Source organism: Glandiceps talaboti, chromosome 2 (genome assembly GCF_964340395.1).
Source record: "Glandiceps talaboti chromosome 2, keGlaTala1.1, whole genome shotgun sequence".
Taxonomy (NCBI): domain Eukaryota; kingdom Metazoa; phylum Hemichordata; class Enteropneusta; family Spengelidae; genus Glandiceps; species Glandiceps talaboti.
In genome coordinates, this window is record NC_135550.1 from 31,931,550 (window position 1) to 31,954,304 (window position 22,755).

General features: G+C 34.3%; 2 protein-coding genes across 2 annotated transcripts; one reads left to right on the forward strand and one right to left on the reverse strand.

Annotated features, from left to right (window-relative positions):
* Positions 1-6,329: 6,329 nt before the first annotated feature.
* LOC144446691 (uncharacterized) lies at positions 6,330-9,812 on the forward strand. The gene is made up of 6 exons (XM_078136515.1): positions 6,330-6,432; positions 7,654-7,735; positions 8,286-8,385; positions 8,803-8,924; positions 9,232-9,466; positions 9,789-9,812. Exons 1-5 carry the CDS (start codon positions 6,330-6,332, stop codon positions 9,299-9,301), a joined length of 477 nt encoding a protein of 158 aa, XP_077992641.1. The 3' UTR covers positions 9,302-9,466; positions 9,789-9,812.
* Positions 9,813-12,369: 2,557 nt separating this feature from the next.
* Positions 12,370-22,534, reverse strand: LOC144451260 (tetratricopeptide repeat protein 8-like). Its single transcript, XM_078142066.1, has 11 exons — positions 22,162-22,534; positions 20,899-21,019; positions 19,736-19,953; positions 19,209-19,298; positions 18,706-18,836; positions 17,612-17,810; positions 16,826-16,965; positions 16,056-16,230; positions 15,123-15,245; positions 14,707-14,790; positions 12,370-13,625 (listed from the first exon to the last, which is right to left on the reverse strand). Exons 1-11 carry the CDS (start codon positions 22,261-22,263, stop codon positions 13,509-13,511), a joined length of 1,500 nt encoding a protein of 499 aa, XP_077998192.1. The 5' UTR covers positions 22,264-22,534; the 3' UTR covers positions 12,370-13,508.
* Positions 22,535-22,755: the final 221 nt, after the last annotated feature.

Genomic DNA, 22,755 nt, shown 5'->3' on the forward strand with positions numbered 1-22,755 from the left:
TTGAGAGAAAATCCTCCTCTGACAATTCGAAGAGTTCACTATCAGTATCACGGCGGACTACAACTCAACGCTCGTAGACGAACAAAATTTGGACGCGTGCCAGCAGTGCATTATCGTACCAGCAGTGCATTATCACTCGTTTTAGACGCGCTAGTTCGATTGCTAGACCAATCAGATCACTCGATTTCCACCATCAATATACTGGTATAATATAATTCACCATTTACCTTACCATATGATATACTTTATTATGTACCTTACCATATGATATACTTTATTATGTACCTTACCATATGATATACTTTATTATGTACCTTACCATATGATATACTTTATTATGTACCTTACCATATGATATACTTTATTATGTACCTTACCATATGATATACTTTATTATGTACCTTACCATATGATATACTTTACTATGTACCTTACCATATGATATACTTTATTATGTACCTTACTATATGATATACTTTATTATGTACCTTACCATATGATATACTTTACCATGTACCTTACCATATGATATACTTTATTATGTACCTTACCATATGATATACTTTATTATGTACCTTACCATATGATATACTTTATTATGTACCTTACCATATGATATACTTTATTATGTACCTTACCATATGATATACTTTATTATGTACCTTACCATATGATATACTTTATTATGTACCTTACCATATGATATACTTTATTATGTACCTTACCATATGATATACTTTACCATGTACCTTACCATACGATATACTTCACCATTTACCTTACCATATGATATACTTTATTATGTACCTTACCATATGATATACTTTATTATGTACCTTACCATATGATATACTTTACTATGTACCTTACCATACGATATACTTCACCATTTACCTTACCATATGATATACTTTATTATGTACCTTACCATATGATATACTTTATTATGTACCTTACCATATGATATACTTTATTATGTACCTTACCATATGATATACTTTATTATGTACCTTACCATATGATATACTTTATTATGTACCTTACCATATGATATACTTTATTATGTACCTTACCATATGATATACTTTATTATGTACCTTACCATATGATATACTTTATTATGTACCTTACCATATGATATACTTTATTATGTACCTTACCATATGATATACTTTATTATGTACCTTACCATATGATATACTTTACCATGTACCTTACCATATGATATACTTTATTATGTACCTTACCATATGATATACTTTATTATGTACCTTACCATATGATATACTTTATTATGTACCTTACCATATGATATACTTTATTATGTACCTTACCATATGATATACTTTACTATGTACCTTACCATATGATATACTTTATTATGTACCTTACCATATGATATACTTTACTATGTACCTTACCATATGATATACTTTATTATGTACCTTACCATATGATATACTTTACTATGTACCTTACCATATGATATACTTTACTATGTACCTTACCATATGATATACTTTATTATGTACCTTACCATATGATATACTTTACTATGTACCTTACCATATGATATACTTTACTATGTACCTTACCATATGATATACTTTATTATGTACCTTACCATATGATATACTTTATTATGTACCTTACCATATGATATACTTTACTATGTAGTGCAGTATACTGACATGAACCAGAAACAGAGTTTGAATTGTGTACACTGCATTTATGAAGGCTGCAATTCAAATTGATCTTGTATCAAACATTACAGCTGGAGCATCAACATGTGATGTCACTGAAACAAACTCTAATCAGGTTTATTGTGTGGACAAGCCAAGTCAGTAACAATGAATTCTTTGCCCTTTGTACAAGGAGTATGTAAATATACATGCGAGAACTTCTATTGTTTAATTTACTGAAAATAATAGGTTTTATATAATGTATGTACGAGTATTTTTACTTCAAATCAAGATGCTTGAATGTATATATTATAAACCTTTAATATCATACTTGATCATTTGTTGAGCAGGATTTATGATCAGCTTTCTTTAAAGTTGGTCAATGTTCACAGTTTTGAATCTCAGTACAGAAATATGGAAACATGATAGTAATACCTTCATGATAGTAATACCGTCATGATAGTAATACCGTCATGATAGTAATACCGTCATGATAGTAATACCTTCATGATAGTAATACCGTCATGATAGTAATACCGTCATGATAGTAATACCATTATGTAGTAATACCGTCATGATAGTAATACCGTCACGATAGTAATACCGTCATGATAGTAATGCTGCCATGATAGTAATACCGGCACGATAGTAATACTGCCATGATAGTAATACCATTATGTAGTAATACCGTCATGATAGTAATACCGTCATGATAGTAATACCGTCATGATAGTAATACCGTTATGATAGTAATACCGTCATGATAGTAATACCGTCATGATAGTAATACTGCCATGATAGTAATACCATTATGTAGTAATACCGTCATGATAGTAATACCGTCATGATAGTAATACTGCCATGATAGTAATACCATTATGTAGTAATACCATTATGTAGTAATACCATTATGTAGTAATACCGTCATGATAGTAATACCGTCATGATAGTAATACTGCCATGATAGTAATACCATTATGTAGTAATACCATTATGTAGTAATACCATTATGTAGTAATACCGTTATGTAGTAATACCGTTATGTAGTAATACCGTTATGTAGTAATACCGTTATGATAGTAATACCGTCATGATAGTAATACTGCCATGATAGTAATACCATTATGTAGTAATACCATTATGTAGTAATACCATTATGTAGTAATACCGTCATGATAGTAATACCGTCATGATAGTAATACTGCCATGATAGTAATACCATTATGTAGTAATACCATTATGTAGTAATACCATTATGTAGTAATACCGTTATGTAGTAATACCGTTATGTAGTAATACCGTTATGTAGTAATACCGTTATGATAGTAATACCGTTATGATAGTAATACCGTCATGATAGTAATACCATTATGTAGTAATACCGTTATGTAGTAATACCATTATGTAGTAATACCGTCATGATAGTAATACCGCCATGATAGTAATACCGTCATGATAGTAATACCGTCATGATAGTAATACTGCCATGATAGTAATACTGCCATGATAGTAATGCCGTCATGATAGTAATGCCGTCATGATAGTAATGCTTACACCAGAGACGCATGGAAGCATGATGCTGACTCAGCTGATCTGTTCACAAATCTATTTTTTTTATTTATTAAATTATTTATTTACGCCAATGCTTCCATAGAGTGGTTTTTCATGCAATTGCACTAAGAGATAACAGATACATTACATATACATGATACAGATACAAAAAAAACTGAAATAAAGAACAAGAATTCAAAAAGACAGAAACATATAGAACAACAAAAAGAGTGGGAGGATGCAGTAAGAGAAGAGATTAGTCTCTAATAGAAATTGATGAACTTTTTGCAAAGGTGGGATGCCCTGCATCTAAGGGGTTGGGAGCATGCTTTCAGAATATGGAATTTGGTCCCTGTGTTGTGTAGGGGCCAGGCATTTATAACTGAATGGGGGGGGGGGGGGAGTTGAACATAGGTTTCCTCAATCTGACCCCCTCCCCAGCTTCGATGACCAAAGCCAAAGTGACCCCCAGTAAATACAACATTTTCCAAAATAACCCCCCCCCCCCACCACACACACACACACACACACACACCTGTATATTTTAACATCATTTTCTAGGTCTTCCTATGGGATGTTACTATAACACTATACAAATATAATGAAATATTTTTATTTATTAAGAGAACACTGAACAAATTACTTTGGGTACAGTTTTTGCTTTCTTTGTATATGTTTATCTAGAATCTATGGAACATGTAATTTTATCAGGGTATTTCAGTGCACATTAAAAATATGCAAATTAGGGCTAAACATGTATCTTTTTGGTCAAAAACTCATATCTTGAAACTATGGTGAATGGGGTTGAAGCTTGGTGAGGATGTTTCTGGAGTTATTATTCTGCACTTATTGATAAAAAACATTTTGACACAATTGGCCCTAGTAACCATGACCATGCCCTTAGCAACAGTGAAAAGGTGATGCATATCACGAAGATAACAGGGATGGGTAGGTAAGTAAATACAGATTCAAATTTTGTATTTAAATATGCCTAGCAACAGGACCACGCCCACAGCAACAGCTAAATACAGTTGTGCTACAATTCCATTGGCACCATACATCTATAAAATGTTCATACCATGTCATTTTACAAGTCATGTAAAGTGACCATGTACAGTGTTTATATCATGATGTCACTGAACTACCAATGGAATACCATGGTACCATCACAATTTAACACAAAGCAATGAACAGTAATGTCATCCTGTCGGTGAATTAATGTGAACCTTGTCTTACCATAGACCCTCCACCAGTTCTATAATTCTACATACTTACACTATATTTACTGTGATACAACTCTTCTAGCTTGTCCTTATGGCCCGTGTGCACACAAGGAAGTAACTAACTCAAGGATACCTTAAACATCACCAAGCATAGGGATGTTTATTTAATAAACCAATTTATAGTTCAATTTAAATAATATTTAAACTGAAATATAAATTGGTGCTGGTTGAATTGAAGTAGTCAAATGGAAAAACCTTGTTTACTACTGAGATACATGTATATATAGTCACTTAGTGTATGGTAGTGTATGTTAATGTATATATAGTCACTTAGTGTATGTTAGTGTATGTTAATGTATATATAGTCACTTAGTGTATGTTAGTGTATGTTAATGTATATATAGTCACTTATTGTATGTTAGTGTATGTTAATGTATATATAGTCACTTAGTGTATGTTAGTGTATGTTAATGTATATATAGTCACTTAGTGTATGTTAGTGTATGTTAATGTATATATAGTCACTTAGTGTATGTTAGTGTATGTTAATGTATATATAGTCACTTAGTGTATGTTAATGTATATATAGTCACTTAGTGTATGTTAGTGTATGTTAATGTATATATAGTCACTTAGTGTATGTTAGTGTACATATAGTCACTTAGTGTATGTTAGTGTATATATAGTCACTTGGTGTATGTTAGTGTATATATAGTCACTTAGTGTATGTTAGTGTATATATAGTCACTTAGTGTATGTTAATGTATATATAGTCACTTAGTGTATGTTAGTGTATGTTAATGTATATATAGTCACTTAGTGTATGTTAGTGTATGTTAATGTATATATAGTCACTTAGTGTATGTTAGTGTATATATAGTCACTTAGTGTATGTTAGTGTATATATAGTCACATAGTGTATGTTAGTGTATATATAGTCACTTAGTGTATGTTAGCGTATGTTAATGTATATATAGTCACTTAGTGTATGTTAGTGTATGTTAATGTATATATAGTCACTTAAGTTAGTGTATGTTAGTGTATGTTTTAGGAAAACATGCTACCATATCTGTTGATTATTAAGAATGACGTATCATCGGTAACTTCAAGTTCAAAAAACTGTAGTTATATATACTGACATTGTTGTCTTTCATTGGTTATATACATTATTTTTCATTTTGTAAATTGAGTGGTCCGTAGTTAGTTACAAGGCTGCAAGTAGAAGTTGGATTCCAGTAATGTAGCTTTCAAAATAAATATAATTGTCTCGAACGCCTCAATTTGTATTTTATGCTTAAATTGACACTTTTTTTAATTACTGTGCATTTTATTAGAATAATCCCATCGTTTTAAACCAATAGCTTCATTTTGGGAACGCTCCTTCAATAAGTTAGTGGAAGAATTTGACGGAAAGATAACAACAGATTTGTTATTAATCAACTTATACATTTCAATTAGTTATGTCACCTCAGCCGCTCGATTGAAGTCTTCCTTTCCTCTATACACCTGATGTTTATTGGCTGTGTTTTCGTTGTTCAACTCGTCTTATATATCAAATTTAGACCTCTTATCATCGTTGCTATTCAGTGATGTATACTGAATTGGTATTAAGTTAGTAATATTTTGCTATGTCACCGTGACATTCATCAGTATTGTGGTGGGTTGAAAGGTTAAATGTGCACAGGCATAAAAATAGTCGTTACGGTAGTGATCACCAGAGCCACATTGACCTGTGCGCGATAACCGCAAGGTGTTTTGCACAGCATCAAGCAGAAGCAGACACTCATTCAATTCACACCGTGTCATTGTTAATAGACGGTGTGATCGCTCTCCACCGTCGTACGTTTCATTTCGTAGACATACACAAATTATCATGGAATCGCCGACTGTTGACAAGGAGAAACTGTGTACGATTGTACGGGAAACAGTGGATAAATCACGTGAGATTATTGAGAATGCCAGAGCGACAAATCAAAGTAAGTTCTTCCTTGTCTATGGTTTGTTTCCAAATTCTGGGTTTCTAATGCACCAGGTAGATAAGATTAATCCTTCAAGTTTTATAACAAACTAAGGATATTTTCCGCAAAATAAATCTACCGAACAATAGCCATGAACACTGTAACATAAAATGGAGGTAGCGAAGGACAGTGAATGCTCTCGGTCCGAAGTAGTTAATATCTCAGACCACTAATATTTTTAGTGGTCTGAGTTAATATATAGGAGATGGATTTTCAGGAATAACAGCTAGTTTTTGTGTGCTTTGAAGTCGAAGGTTCAATCATTGCATTGTAGCTGTACCTCAGTCCACCCATAGACCAAGGGTCGATAGACCCCTCGGGCGTTTCTGCTCACTGTCAATGTGACCGAAGGTCGCTAGTGAGGGCGAGAGCCCGAACGGCATTCGCCCTCGATTGTGTGTCACCTTCAGAAACCGAGTGTTGAGAAGAAAAGCCTAGGTCTAGCAGCTAGACTAGGGTCTATCAGTGGTCCACCATAGAGATTGTAGATATCAGTTTAAGGCCCTTTGCACTTCGTTTGTTTATTTTGTTTATCTACCTTGGCAAATCAATAATGAAATATTGTACTGTTTGTCATTCTTTTCTCACTTCAAGCAATTGTCTTCAAATTGAGGTCAAGAAAAGGTTGAATGTACAATATCTGCATGGCTAGAGCTGTATGCATTCACAGTATCTACATAATCAACTAGCATGTATCAATGAGGGTTATGGTGATTTATGTAACATTGTTGCGTATATAATTAACATATAACACCCTTTGAAAATATAGTAAAGTTACAAATTCTAAGTTGAAAGACAGTTTTATCACGAGAGGTGAAAGAATATTTGTATATACTGTAACATGTAAAATTAGTCTGGTTTTGAGAAAAAGAGAATGTATTTTGATACAGGCCCTTTAAATTTAAAATATTGTAACTGGTATATAGATTAAAATCTTGCACAAGGACTATTCAGAAACAAGTGACAGTGGTACCGGTGAGACTTGAACCAACAACTTGTAAATTCCGAGTTAGCCACAGTAACCTTTTCGACCATTATGACAAATGTCAGCATACAGTTAGTTACTCTTTCCTTTGAACAGAAATATATTTATCTACCCAGTGAAAAAGAAGAAACTTTATCTGAAATCGTGGTGTATGTATATGTGTATGTGTTACTATTTGTTTTAATGTCTTACAGAATCTGTGGATCAGTTCATGGAAACTGGATTTCCCAAGTATTTAGGGCCAATAATAGGACTGTACGCAACGGCCTTTACTAAGTATGTATATTTGCTCGTTTGTTGGGATGGCCACACTGATTAATAGATTAATAATGAAGAGAACACTAAATGTTAAATATCTCAACAACAACAACAACAACAACAACAACAACAACAACAACAACAACAACAATAACAACAACAGCTGAAACACTGCGGTATATAGTACAACCCGTAGTTATTACAAGATAAATCTCATTTGTATGATGTGGTCAGGCAATCAGAGTCAAAGAAGTGACCAGTGATGGAGAATAAACCCAATAAACACGTATTCGTTTTGATTGCTTAAGTCACGATATCCCAAGTACAATTATACGTGCGTACATGTACATGTGTGTGTGTGTGTGTGTGTGTGTGTGTGCGTGCGTGCGTGCGTGCGTGTGTGCGTGCGTGCGTGCGTGCGTGTGTACGTGTGTACGTGTGTGTGTGTGTGTGTGTGTGTATGTATACGTGTGTGTGCTATGGTAAGCCTATAACAAACCGTAATTCTAAAATTAGAATGCAGATAACTTGTAGACCTATATTGTGATTGTATGTTTTTACCCTGTAGGTTGAACTGTTCTTCTTCTGACGAGTTCCGCAACTTATTTCAGAGTTTCTTTAAACATGTAGATATACAAGATCTCTATGAAGAAGTTGTGGAAAATGAGGTGAGAGTTCATATCTAAGCTTATAAATATATAGGGTCCTCTAATATGGAACATTTCACAAACGAAAATTGTTAAACAAATAATCTTTCAGTTCTCGTACATGACAAGGCGTTCGCCCAGGAAAAAAAAAACTCACGTAAAAGACGCAATAACGATGGAATAAAGGTAAATACAGGAAAACCAGCCTATCTAACATCAGATTTTAATCAGATTGGGTCCCTATAGACGTATACATGTTTTCACTGTCAATATTAAAATATCGACGACGATATACAAAAAGCAATGATACCAGATGTTGGATTTTTAGGTGAAAATTGCGAATTAGATTTCTATGATAAAATTAATTAATCAAGGCAAACCTTCAATATGTGGTTAACTTTGGTTCGTCGTCATCCCATGACTTTATTTACATTTTAGAGTGACTGGGATGACATCTTAAAAAGTGCTGATACCAAAATCTCTGACAGGTTCGGATCCCAATTAAATGTTGGGTCGAAAGCACCAATCGATGTAAAGGTGACGGATGTCAGAGCATCAAGGTAACCTCTCGTCTTTTCAAAATGTATTCGTACGTTATACGGCATTGTTTTGTTCAATGCTATTCAAGTGGTCCAGGGATGGATATAGTTTATATAAGGAGGTGTATACGATTGCTACATTTACAACAAAGTATTTTTATTTAAACTGTGTATGTTATTACCCATATCTGTCGGGGAAAAACCTAAAGTCATAGGGAAAAAAAATTTCTTTCGAAAGCAATATACAGAAACTGTAGATGTCTGGCTGCAGTAGTATTGTGACGTTTCTTGTTGAGCTCATATACATAAATATTTGACTACTAAACAGAGATATCACACTGAAGGACTTCATTGGTGAGGAGAATTTAGTACTTGTGTTTCTACGCCACTCTGCCTGACCCCCATGACGAGACCACTTGGCACAGATAGTACAGCGCCACGATGAAATTGTGGCTGCTGGAGGTCGTGTGCTACTGGTCTCTTTCTACTCACTACCAACCGCTGTCAAGTTTCTAGAAGAGACGCCCTGTCCATTTGATATGCTATCAGATCCTGAGAAAAAAGTGAGTAATAAAGTTACAAAGTTCATGTCTGTCTGTCTGTCTGTCTGTCTGTCTGTCTGTCTGTCTGTCTGTCTGTCTGTCTGTCTGTCTGTCTGTCTGTCTGTATGTATGTATGTATGTATGTATGTATGTATGTATGTATGTATGTATGTATGTATGTATGTATGTCTGTGCGTGCATGCGTGTGTGCGTGTGTGTGTGTGTGTGTGTGTGTGTGTGTGTGCATCTGTACACAAATACACGCACGTACAAAAAGACAATACAGATTGATGCATATAATAATGCAGAAAGTCTTTAAAACGTATCAATTATTCCTTCCCAGTTGTTCAGAGCGATTGGTCTTGGAGTTTCACTCTACAAACTCTGGAGTTCAGAGGTCCTGCATTACTTTGCTACCCGAAGTGCAAGCAAAGGGCAGTATTTTAAAAGTCTGTCTGATGATCCCGAAGATGGACACCAGGTAAGTCATTGATAGCACATAACCCGAAAACTACACACCTGGTAAGTCGAAAACTACATACCAGGTAAGTCGTTGATAGCGCATAACCCGAAAACTACACACCAAGTAAGTCAGAGACTACACACCAGGTAAGTCGTTGATAGCGCATAACCCGAAAACTACACACCAAGTAAGTCAGAGACTACACACCAGGTAAGTCGTTGATAGCGCATAACCCGAAAACTACACACCAAGTAAGTCAGAGACTACACACCAGGTAAGTCGTTGATAGCGCATAACCCGAAGACTACACACCAGACAAGTCGTTGACAGCACACACATATCATTATTTATTTTTGCCAAAATCAGTTCCATGCATCTTGGACATATCTAAAAAGGCGAAAAATTGACTTTTGAGAATGAACGAAAATACGAAACACGTTCTAGAAGTAAATTCATTCTCAAATAACAGTGGTTATCCAATACAGTAAAACATTGTCAAAAACTGTTTTACAAGAGTTGAATATTTATTTTGGTATGGTTTGTATAACTACTTTTTACTAATGTCATGAATCTCATTGGATCTAGTTTTTATTGAATCTATATATCTTACTGCATTGCATTTTGCCGTTTATATTCAAGTTGAATATAAAGAATCGTCACATATATGTGGATGGTGTTGCCTATCTTCTGATTAAAAATAGTCCAAAATTGTGATAAATATATCTGACTGTGCAAATGCGTGAGATCATAAGTGTATATATACCCCTGTATCATGTAATTAAATTCTTTTGTTCATTTGGCATCTCAGTATTGCGCTTTTTAAAGAGTGTATTTGTACTTATCAACTGTTATTCGACTTGTTGTAATGTGCCGTACAAATCCTTGTAATTCCTTCCACAGTTGGGGGGAGACTTCATCGTAGATCGGGATGGCAAGCTGGCGTTTACCTATTATAGCAAGAAAACGATGGATAGACCTAGCGTAGATGAATTAATAAACGTTTTGAAGGTAAAAGAAATAATTACGTACAATAAATATGATTGTCTTCATAATAAGGAGAAGTGATTAATACTTGACCTGTGTATGTTTACGGGCTATATACCTAGTTTGTCTGATTTCAAGTAGCAAGTAATTTGTTTCGTATCTTACTTGATTGAACAACTATTTGATTGTAACGATTCATCGTGTCAAAAAAGCACTTACAGTTCTGGCCAATGTCTCTGCCAAGTGATATTTGTACAAACAAACGTCAACACTTATCAAAGAGAGTACATTATTACCCACCCTACTACACTTTGATTATGTTGACTGCAACAAAAGTACAATGATGCACTAATATATGTCGTTTTATGTTTTATTCATAAATGCAGGGTCTTCCTAAACCTAAAATGTAAGAAAGCAGACCGCTAAGAAGTTTGCTGATTCATTGAGAATATCTACATACGTACCGTCGACTTGAGTTATCTTTGCACATTTACCTTTATGAAGGCTTTAACAGAAATTGACAGACGTCAATTGTTATAGCTGGATGACTTCAACGTGTGATGTCATTGGAAACAAACTCTACTCAACAGTACCTATGTGTGAAACAAGATTTACTGCGTTTCCTGATTAATTTGAAATTAACTTCAAAAATATAAAGCTTGTAGGAATAGTCTAGTGATTTTTGCACAGGTATTTTATTGTTACTTTAGGGATCTGGTCTGCTTATTAATTCATAAATTATAATCATTAACACATTCAATGAAATAGTGGAGACACTTTAAAATAACTACTAAATGCAGTTTAGTTTTGCTTGTATGGATGCATATACCCAAACGTCAAATACATAACATTATGGAGACATGATTCCAAATAACTCATAAAATAAAATCAAAACTTTGTTAGATTTGATTTATGACTACAATATACTGTTTAAGCTTTTGAATTCTCAGTCCATGTAAGTAATTTTTTATCAATAAATCTTGTTTGAAATCATACTTTTTGTGACTGATTGGCATAAGATGTTTGTGTGTTTCAAGAATATCCGACATATCATGTACACAAAAAGAAAGGTGATATTACATTCACGTTTTTTCTTCAGGTCATTGGCCACAAAAACTCATACCATCGCAGACAATTGTCATACATACATACATCCATCCATGCATGCATACATACATACATACATACATACATACATACATGCATGCATGCATAGATACATACATAGATACATACATACATACATACATACATACATACATACATACATACATACATACATACATGCATAGATACATACATACATACATACATACATACATACATACATGCATGCATGCATGCATAGATAGATAGATACATACATACATACATACATACATACATACATACGTGTATCAACAACAATACAAAGAATAAATTGTCACAGCTTTTGATAAACATGATATTTATTCAAAGATAATATACAATAGGACGGAATCACACAATAAGTATATACAGTCAGTCTACTAATTCTTCGATAATTTCATGGTTTTTACATAAATCTGTTCTTAAAAATCAATTACATGGGCTGAATACCAACTCTAGGTATGTTTTGCATCACCTGAATTTAGAGAGAGTTTACTGAACACTGAACTACTGATAGCAAGAGAAAGGTAAGCAAACACAAACACAAACTATTGATATATAGGTAAAATATGTATCTAGTGATATTTACACAAATTTATATGCATTTGATAACGTTTTGAAAAGTGTTCTGTGACCTAATAGGCTGGTTCATTTTCCAAGAAATCAAAAGAAGTAGGCTAAAATTGCAAAAATATAAAAACAATCTATTAATGAGAGATTGTTTATGTCTAGTTAGGGATACGCAAGTACCAGAAATCGTTTATTGTACACCAGTTAGGGATACGCAAGTACCAGAAATCGTTTCTTGTACACCAGTTAGGGATATGCAAGTACCAGAAATCGTTTCTTGTACACCAGTTAGGGATATGCAAGTACCAGAAATCGTTTCTTGTACACCAGTTAGGGATATGCAAGTATCAGGAATCTTTTGTTGTACACCATGTGTATATATGACCAATATAACATGACTGTATTAACCATGTTTTATTTTAAGTATCTAAACCTAGTTTAATGTCAATCTTCTAGTAAATATAACGATAGTTGATGTCATGTACAGGTACTGCCGTACATCATAGACCATAGGACCATAGAGAGAATTGTCTATGCTTACAAGGTGTGTTTAAATACCCAATACATGTAGGAATAAAGATCCGCTCTAAACCTATACAGCTGGCCCAGATTTGACCTGTGACATCTGACGCTTTACTTCTGCTTGGTATATATTCAGTATGTATTCAGATTGTGTATGTATTTACAATGCATTTTTGTATGCAACATTGTGTTACGATGATATGGTCTGACGGAGACTTTGGAGACTGCAGCAGAAAACTAAAGTAGCATAGATTTAGTATCAATTGATAGATCAAAGTGACCTTGATACTAAAATTGAGACTGAAATCAAACTCAGGTTACCAGGTAGTATCACACACAAGGAAGAGACAGATTAGCTCTTCCTTGTCTGTGGTAGTATGTAAAATATGAGTTTCATTATAATAACGAGAAATGTTTTTTAAGCTGTGTAAATAATTCCTTAGAGTCACAGTGGTCTGGGTAATTATCGGATGATTTCTTGACAGCATTGTAACTGCTCTGTAGATCTCCAACCTTTGAACAAAAGAGATGAAAAAACAAAGATTTAGAACAGAGAGAAAGAAACCATAATTTGACATTCATTCATCAAATGTATCTTCATCTAAATCACATATGTATTATCCAACCACCCTCACAATGCTTGGATTGACCTTTGGGTCAAATGGTCAAAGGTTAATGTCCAGGCCATATGGCTGAATGAAATGTGCTGGTCATGTGTTTACTAATATGGGTGTATCTGTTCACTACAATGACTAGGACATTTTGTCAGATCTAGTTTGGACACTGAAGAAGGACAAGTCAAGTGATTTGTTCAAAACATGTCTGATTCCAACTAAAGAATATCTCCACACCATAACAATGAGACAACATCATGAACACGGACAAGGCGGCATACCAATTACATTATCTTTACAATCAAGTCATTGCCATTATGCCGCCTAGCAGTCAAGCCAGCAAATGAACAGGTTGATAATGTCGATTGACCTGAACAAGTGAAACGTTACTTGTAACCAGAACCCTTGTCATGGAACAAGAACTAATTATTAATATTTATGTTTCTAAATCCAAAGTGGAAGAAGAGAACTTGTGTATTAATCATAGTGTTTCCATAATGAACATCATAGTATGATTATGTAGCATCTGTAGGACAATATTCAGCCAGAATACAATCTAGCTATTTTGTTAATTCATGGTGTTACAAACCCTACATGACCGAGAAGTAAATTTCTTCCCCAGTATTGTTTATGTTCTGCTGCAACAGAGGTATACAAGAAATGAGAGAATCACCTTGGATTCTTATAGAAAAGTTGATTCGTGATATGCTCTTGTGTGCAGCTAGCTGGGGTAGTGATAAATTTCTACTGAACTGACATTCCTACCTGGTATTCTTAGTGTGGATCAAAATACTATGTTATGCTTCATGTGAGGAATAAACTGTTAAAAACCTTTATTAGCTTGGGCAGAAGTATTGTATGTGGTACTAATAAGGTAATGACAACCTGTCTAAGGAATAGTCAAACACTACACACAACAATTATAACCAGCAAATTCTGAATTCTGGAAGACAAAAAAACACATCACTATGACAACTTACCTGGTCACAAAGAGCTGCAAAGTTATAGAATGGTTCATAGGTGTGTGAGGCTAGCATTTGGGCTGATTGGAAAAATGAACGTGCCTATAAAATGAAAAATACAGAAAACAGAAAATATATTGAATTCTATAAGGTGGTTAAAAAACTGGTAAAATTTAACATGTTTATTGTAATGCAATCATCCGATGGTGATATTTTTTAGATAAAAGTATTCAAATCATCTCTGAAGTAATTCTCCATTACTAACCTGGCCAACTCATATAAGGTTTTTTTTCTGCATTCCATCAACATTACTTGAGTCCAACAAAAGTCGTTTTGACACAATGAAATATGACGGTATTTTTGTTACCAGCTTTGTAAACATTCACCCTTCTAAAATTGTACTGCAATACTGTCCAAGATAAGGGACTACATACCTGTTCAAAATGTCCCTTCCTCAACTCTAAGACACCTAGATTATTATATGCTTCGGCATGATCATTATTAAAAGTGATTGCTAGTCGGAAACACTGATATGCCAAGTTCATATCTCCTATGCCCTGTATGAAACAATGGTGGAAAAGAGCATGTTTATTATTGCAAAGACCCAATTATATTATTTTTAAGAGATTTACCGATTTTGAATTTCTGTACTAGCATTGGAAATTTCAATTCTCATCTTATATCTCATCATTATACATGATCTTTGCATTGAAATCATTTCATCTTAAAATTCTGAGGCTATACATAAATGTGACTGAAAGTATCTGAATGGTAAAATAAAAACATAAAATATTTACCTATCACTCTTACAATGTATTAAAGACATATTTCATTTGTATGAAAGATGCTGACTAATGTCAACAATTGCAATGATTTATCTTAGTAACACAACAAATTATAATCAGAACAGATTTAATATGATATACAGGATAATGGTATTGAACTAACATACTTTAAAAACTATGAAGAGAGTATGAGAAAGATTCAAAAATAAGTTATAAGCAAAACATTGCGAAGAGCAAAATTACGTTCTTTTACTCCTTTCATTGTAAACAATATATGATATCAAACTGTTTATATACACAGTTGTACAGTAAGAAATGGGTTTAAACTTGTAGTAACAGCAAATTGAACAAACAGCATTGGGTAGTTTTGAGTAGTCCATCCCTGTTATTGGTAAATTGGAAATCAGTTTTATCAAGACCAATGGTAATCACAGACACAATGGGTAATACTGACACTATAGTCAAGCCCTGATTGTGGACTCCAACATAAATATACTATGTTCTCAGCAATGGGAATGTTGCACATATAGTAAAAGTGTATGATTGCAAGAAATTTCAGGACAATATATGTATATTGCTTACCAAGGCAACATGTCCCACATTGTACCAGACGTCAGCTGTAGCTGGGTCTTCTGTCGACAAGGCTACAGCACGCTCAAAACAGTTCAAAGTCATATCATATTGTTGGGCATAAAAACAACACAATCCTAGATTGTTGAACAATTCAGTGTTATAGACACCCATCTGAAGTAGTCTCCTGTCAAAAAAACAAATCACAAGAAAAGGCTTCAAATCACTTCTTATATTAGAACCTTCCTTAAATCTTACGTAATCTACTCAAAATACACAAATGGTCCTTAAGTGCCGCTCCTTTTCGTATTTTAAAACCTAACTTCCTATCAGAACTGGAATCCTGTCTTGAGAACACATGCAAGTATTATACATCAAATACCAGACATACTATATGCAAGGTAAGTTGTAATGTGTCATTTTACTCTACTTTCTTTCTGTGAAGGAAAAGTGTCTACATAATTAATTTTATCACATTAATGCTACACTTTAGAAAAATTCAAAAGTACAGTATAATCTATACACTTCATAACTTGTCTTGTATGAATTACTTCTACACCATTCCCACTTAACAGATACAGCAACAACACCTAAATTATCTTGAATGAAGTAAGAACTATATTAGGAATTGATATAATTATGTTACAAATGATAAATATACACGATTTCCATGGAAGTGGAACTGAAAAACTCTAAAATCTGGCAGATGTTGCATGGGAAGGGGATTTTATATGAAAAACAAAGCAAATAAGAAATTTAATTTATATGTGTGACCAACTTACCTATAAAATCTGAGTGCTATTTCAGGCTGGTCTGAATAGAAATAATTGGTGGCTATACAGGCTATAGCTTCTACATGGGTATTGTCATAATGTAACACTTCCTTGTAAAACTTAGTAGCATTAGGTAAATCATTTAAACCCTAGAGAAAATCAAACCAAAAATTAACATAATCCAAGAAATTAGAAGTTCTACAAAAAAATAAGTCTTTCCTCAAAATGATTTCATCATATCCATCATGTCAGTGACCTTTTGGATCTTTTTATCAAAGAATGAATAAATAAATGCAAAGCTGACCTGCTAGTTGTACATTTTACATGTAATGGGACAGTGCAACATCTCAGTGCTCAGAAACATTTGTCTACAAAAACACTGGCACTGTATCTGAATAATATGCATAACTACTAAACATAACCTAAGAGTAAACTTAGATAGACGCAGAGTAAAACTATTGTTGCTGCATATGATAGATGACACAAGTGGGTGTTATATGGATATAATCACCTTGTAAGCTTAGATAGACGCAGAGTAAAACTATTGTTGCTGTATATGATAGATGACACAAGTGGGTGTTATATGGATATAATCAACTTGTAATCAAAATGTGGAAGTCTCCTAAAAAGTGCACCGGAATATTGAACTTAGAAATGAATGTGGTTGAATGTGGAAAACTTGTAATTCTATCAACATTACATGACTTGCTATTGTTGTACATAGTTAGCACTGCATTCAAAATTGTCAAATTTCTTAAATGAAAAACATTCTTATTTTCTTTTACGGATTCCTACCTCATAAATTCTGGAAATGCCAGTTAGCAATGCTGTTTCACCAGAGAACTTCTCCAAACCTTGTTTATAGACTTCAACTGCTGCCAATGGCTGATCCAATCTAGCATAGACTTTACTTAGGTATAGGAAGGTATCTATCATGTCTTGTTGTTTTAAGGCTGACTTGAACTGCTGCTCAGCTTCTCTATACAACCCAAGTCTAGACAATAATCACAATTTAAACTTTAAACTTTGACCTCATGACATCATCAAATTTATTTACACTTTCTATGAGAGGAATTCTAAATAAATGGTAATTAATACAGTCTATTCTTGTTATCAAACTTCTTGTCATTTTAATAGCAGGTAAGTATCGGAAGAGGGCACCCCATATTTGACAAAGTTAGGGCCAAAATTTCCGTCATGGCCACTGATAATATGGCAATGCACAAAGCTGTGAACAAAATGTGTGTAAAAGACTGACAAGAACTAGGGACAACTTTCTATCAGCTGTTTCTATGGAACAATGTGCAACTATTCTGGTCCTCATTTCTGGTTTACAACCACTTGTGAACAGCGCCCCTAGTGGCCAAAGATGAAATCGTTTATATTTTCTGATAACTGGAATACAGTGTAGCAGAAAGATATTTCGTACTTTCAGCCAGAACATCAAAGTAGCATAGTGCACAACCACCTTTTTAGGAGAGAAGGTACCTATAGTGTATGCATGCATCATGTTGACACACACATATATTAGAGAATATACAGGAATAAATCAAAATAACTTCAGATGTTTTAATCAATAGACTAAAACATGATTCAACACACAAAATATTTCCATGAACCCATATATATACACTCAGATGGACAAACACATACACAAGTGACATGTGTTAACAATTACATGTACAAATGAATATACTCAGATATGCATACATACACATGGCCACATATTGACATATATACTGTATTATTTCTACAAGTTGCACTTCCAAGATGTTTACTTAACCTGCATTGGTTCAATATATAAATGAAGACAGCAATGAAAACAATAAACATAGAAAAACTTTGAAATTTTGGTGTGGCAACACACTAGGTGAAAACATTAAACTGACCTGTAGTAACATTTGCCAAGCTGCACTTTCCACCACCAGTCTTTGAACTGACAAGCTTCTGTTGCTAGGGCAGCCAATTCTAAAGCATTTCTTACATCGTTCTCATGGTGAAATATGTACTCAAACAATGCCTAGAAATAACCCATAAAGCATAAAAGTGTAATAAATGAAATTATCAATGGGATACTGAATCAATAAAATCCCTACCTCTGGCATTGTTACAGGTCTTTGTGAAAGGGTGGTGTATGGTTGGTGTCACTACTACACAGTGAGACTGGTTGAAATGAGAATGTTACGGCGTATGATGAAGAGTAATACTTTCGGTCATGATATAAGTTATGAGGGTTTACAAATCATGTGATGTCATATTTCAAGACTGGAACAAAAATTAATTTTGTATAAAAAGGCAAACTCTCAAAATAGGCTTTATTTTTCTCAACCATATTATGAACATTTAATTTCATTGAATCTAGGTCTCTGTACAAATGTGAGAAATATCTTACCTTCGCCAAAGTAGGTCTTTGAGCATATTTAGAGAAGTTCAGCCTGGCTAGATTGATGAATGGTCCATCAGGAGTTGATAACATGGATGCCTTCAGGTATAAAAATATTATACTTGTTACCTGTTTATTGTCTTTTTTGCCAATTCAGTTCTGTATTTGCATTAAAAATCCAATGATATTCATATAACGTCCCTTTTATCAGCTTTATAATAATACAAATACATGAAAACGCAAAATGCTTTATATGTTCATGATTAACTTAGGTAGTTTGAATAATGCAGTCTCTGATACAACTGAGAATACAGATGGATGCAGATATACAGACTTTCCAATTATGTCAATATCCTTGACACCCTCATTCCCATCTCACTCCCAGCCCTCAATATCCCCACACATCACAACTTACAGTTCACAATGACACTCTAACCCCTCTTTTCCACAGTCACTTTTATTATAGTTCCCATTGACACCCCCCCCCCCCCCCCCCCTTTCAGATAACTCAGACTCTCCATATTGCCATCACTTACAGTTCCCAGTCTGACATATCTCCCTGATGCACTGGTTACAGGTCTTGCAGTGTGAGCTGTCCTGGGAGTCCTTAATGCCTGCTCCATTGTTCCAGGTCTTCCCTGGGTACCTGGTCTGGCAAACCCTGTCAGAGGTCGTCCACCTTGTGTTGTTGGTCTGACCCCGGCACTTGGTCCACCCTGTCCTGTTCCTGGTTTCTTTAATGAGGTGCCTGGTCCTATGGATCAAAATGTTACACAAAACATTACTGGTTTCTTTAATGAGGTGTCTGGTCAACAGGTCACAAGACTACAACCAATACCTTAGGGATGATTCCACAATGTCACATAAGCTCCATAAATGAACTTTGTTTGTTTGTTTATTAAAAATAAAATCCACTTCCCCTATAAACAGACGTTGAAAAGTGTGACATTGACACTTTTATATGTGATGTAAATCATGATGAAACCACAAGCAGTAATACCACTATGATTGATACAATGCTAAAATACAGTAAACACATTAAACTACTAACCAGCTGTATGTCACATTAGCAGTACATTTTAAGTCTACATCTCAGTAGTAGATATAGAACAAGTTATCTTTGAAAGCATGCAAGTTTTCAAAATTTCATTAGAAGTGCGAAAGTGAAGTTCAGCAATCACATTGATGTCAGACCCCACTTCCCCCTAAATGAATGAAGTTTGTTTATTGAACGCGTGCGACATTGTGCGATCATCCCTTATATATATATCTACTACTGGTAATGGTGACTGAGGAATGAGAACACCACGACTGATGGGTTTCATTTTAGATGAATGTCTGCTATCAAGAGACAACACACTGGGTACATTGCAAAACAAAGTATTAATTATTTTCACCCTAAACCATATCACTGCAGAACAACATGTTCCTCCACTAAAATGTATTAGAATAAGTAAAATATTTACCTCTATTAATCAATTCATATCTTCAATAAGTAATGATGCATAAATAAATGCTATAGTTTAGACAGTACCAATACTTTCAATATGTATATCAATGGTATCTAAATCTTTTTTTTTCTTACAAGATTGTAACTTTGTGCCTGAAATAGACCTCTACAAATTACAAGTTTGTAACTTTGTGCCTGAAATATCCCTCTACAAATTACAATAGTAGATATTGTTTCTCTTTGACTTACTTGCAACTTGTGCTATTGTATTATCATCCATAACCATTTCTGCTATACCTTCTTCATCTACTTCTACTTCATCTACATAGACTTGTTCTGTTAATGCTCTAGTCTTCAGTGACCATGCTGCCTGTTGTAATCGGCAAAGAAAAGAAAAAGTTAAAATCACCATAGGTATATAGATAACTATATTGCCATTAGCATAAAAATGCATTGGAAATTGGCTTTCCACATGCACTTAATTATAAAAGATTGAAAACTAAAGATTGGAAAGAAGACAACAATTGAATAAACCGTAAAAAAGAAAATGCAAGTGGAAAGTAAAAGCAAAAGATAAAATTGATGTAACACATCAAATGATACAAAACACACAAGATGCTAAAAAGATACAATGCTCAGACAAACCTAACACTAAAACAAAATTTAATGGTAAACGATCCTAGGACTGGTTTAAAATACGGATCATAGATGGATAAAAGCTCTTCCTAAAACATTCTGATTTTGTTTTGATACTCCTGTACTGCCTACCCGAGTGTAACAGTTCAAAAAATGTATGTGCCAGATGACTGGAATCCCTAATGATGGATGTAGCTTTGCGAATGGATCTGGAATGATAGACTAATTGTAAGGATTGTAATTCAGAATCTGTACCTATGCTTCTCTGTGCTGTCTGGACGACTCTCTCATGTGCATTCAACTCATCGTTGGTGATGTTGTTAAAACAGATGGTGATGGTGATACATTAAAATACTCTCTATCACAGTGTGGTAAAACTTGTCTAAAATACAACGACTTATTCCAAATTTCTTCAAACGTCTGAGAAAATAAAGACGCTGTTGTGCTTTCTTTACAAGGTGTTCAGTATTTGTTTGCCAAGACTGGCGATATGAAAGTTGACAGACAGTACACTCTCTTCAAAGGGGTGAATGGTTCATGTGTACATGTGTTAATATGGAATATACTGATACATGCTTTATTTCACACATTTTTGTGGGTTTTTCTTTACCCTTTTTGGTGTGTGTGGGAGGGAGGGGGTAAACATGATAAATGTGTAGTGGTATGAAACGCAAGGTGGAGATTGTTATCTTTTAAACTACACGATTTCAAAATTGTAAAATCTTATGTACAGAGCAATATCTGTCAAATTACACTACACTACAAACTACAGTACGAAACACTGTGACTCGTAATCGTTGGGAATTATTGCAATCTGAGAAAATATTTAAAATTTATGATATCGACAGGTGTTTTGAAATAAAAGGTTCAGCTTACCTGATCGTACGGATTTTTCTCAAGAAGTTGAGTGCACAGAGTGACACATTCCTCAAACTTTCTTCTCCTATAGAAACTAAGGGCTAGATACATAGGATCCATTGCTATGGTAATGCAATATACGATACGATACGATATCACGGTTATGATTACGCTTGTCACTGGCACTGCACTGTAGATGTAGCACACTCGTCGAAGATTCTTATTACAGCGACTAGGGATGAACTAGTTGCTTGCTGCTACGGGAAATTACACCTATATGAATATCCGGTAACGTCTTGACTATTTAAGTCTTCACGACATCATTTCATTCACGCAAGTTTCTGCTCTTGTAAATGTAGTAACGAGAAGAAGAAACTACATTGGAATTCAAGATGGTCGCACACACAGCGCCCTCGTCGATAGAAAGCGTATAAAGCTGAAGTCGTTTGAGGGCGCGATTGTAAAATCCAGACCCATGACAGATAATATTGCAATACCCAATGAGAGCAAAATCTCTCTACAACTTTTAGTCCGTTTCATGTTCTACCTTATTAAATTTAATGCACAGTATTTGTGCCAGGCTTTGGCGTAAATGAACACGCCTCACTTGGC

Bases quoted from the DNA above. Each gene is read 5' to 3' on its own strand.
- LOC144446691 (XM_078136515.1), top strand. From the start codon at position 6,330: ATGGAATCGCCGACTGTTGACAAGGAGAAACTGTGTACGATTGTACGG. The intron at 6,433-7,653 runs GTAAGTTCTTCC...AATGTCTTACAG, and splicing joins TGCCAGAGCGACAAATCAAA to AATCTGTGGATCAGTTCATG. The intron at 8,386-8,802 runs GTGAGAGTTCAT...TTTACATTTTAG, and splicing joins AAGAAGTTGTGGAAAATGAG to AGTGACTGGGATGACATCTT.
- LOC144451260 (XM_078142066.1), bottom strand. From the start codon at position 22,263: ATGGATCCTATGTATCTAGCCCTTAGTTTCTATAGGAGAAGAAAGTTT. The intron at 19,299-19,735 runs GTAAGTGATGGC...TTATACCTGAAG, and splicing joins GATATGTCAGACTGGGAACT to GCATCCATGTTATCAACTCC. The intron at 18,837-19,208 runs GTAAGATATTTC...GGTTATTTCTAG, and splicing joins AAAGACCTACTTTGGCGAAG to GCATTGTTTGAGTACATATT.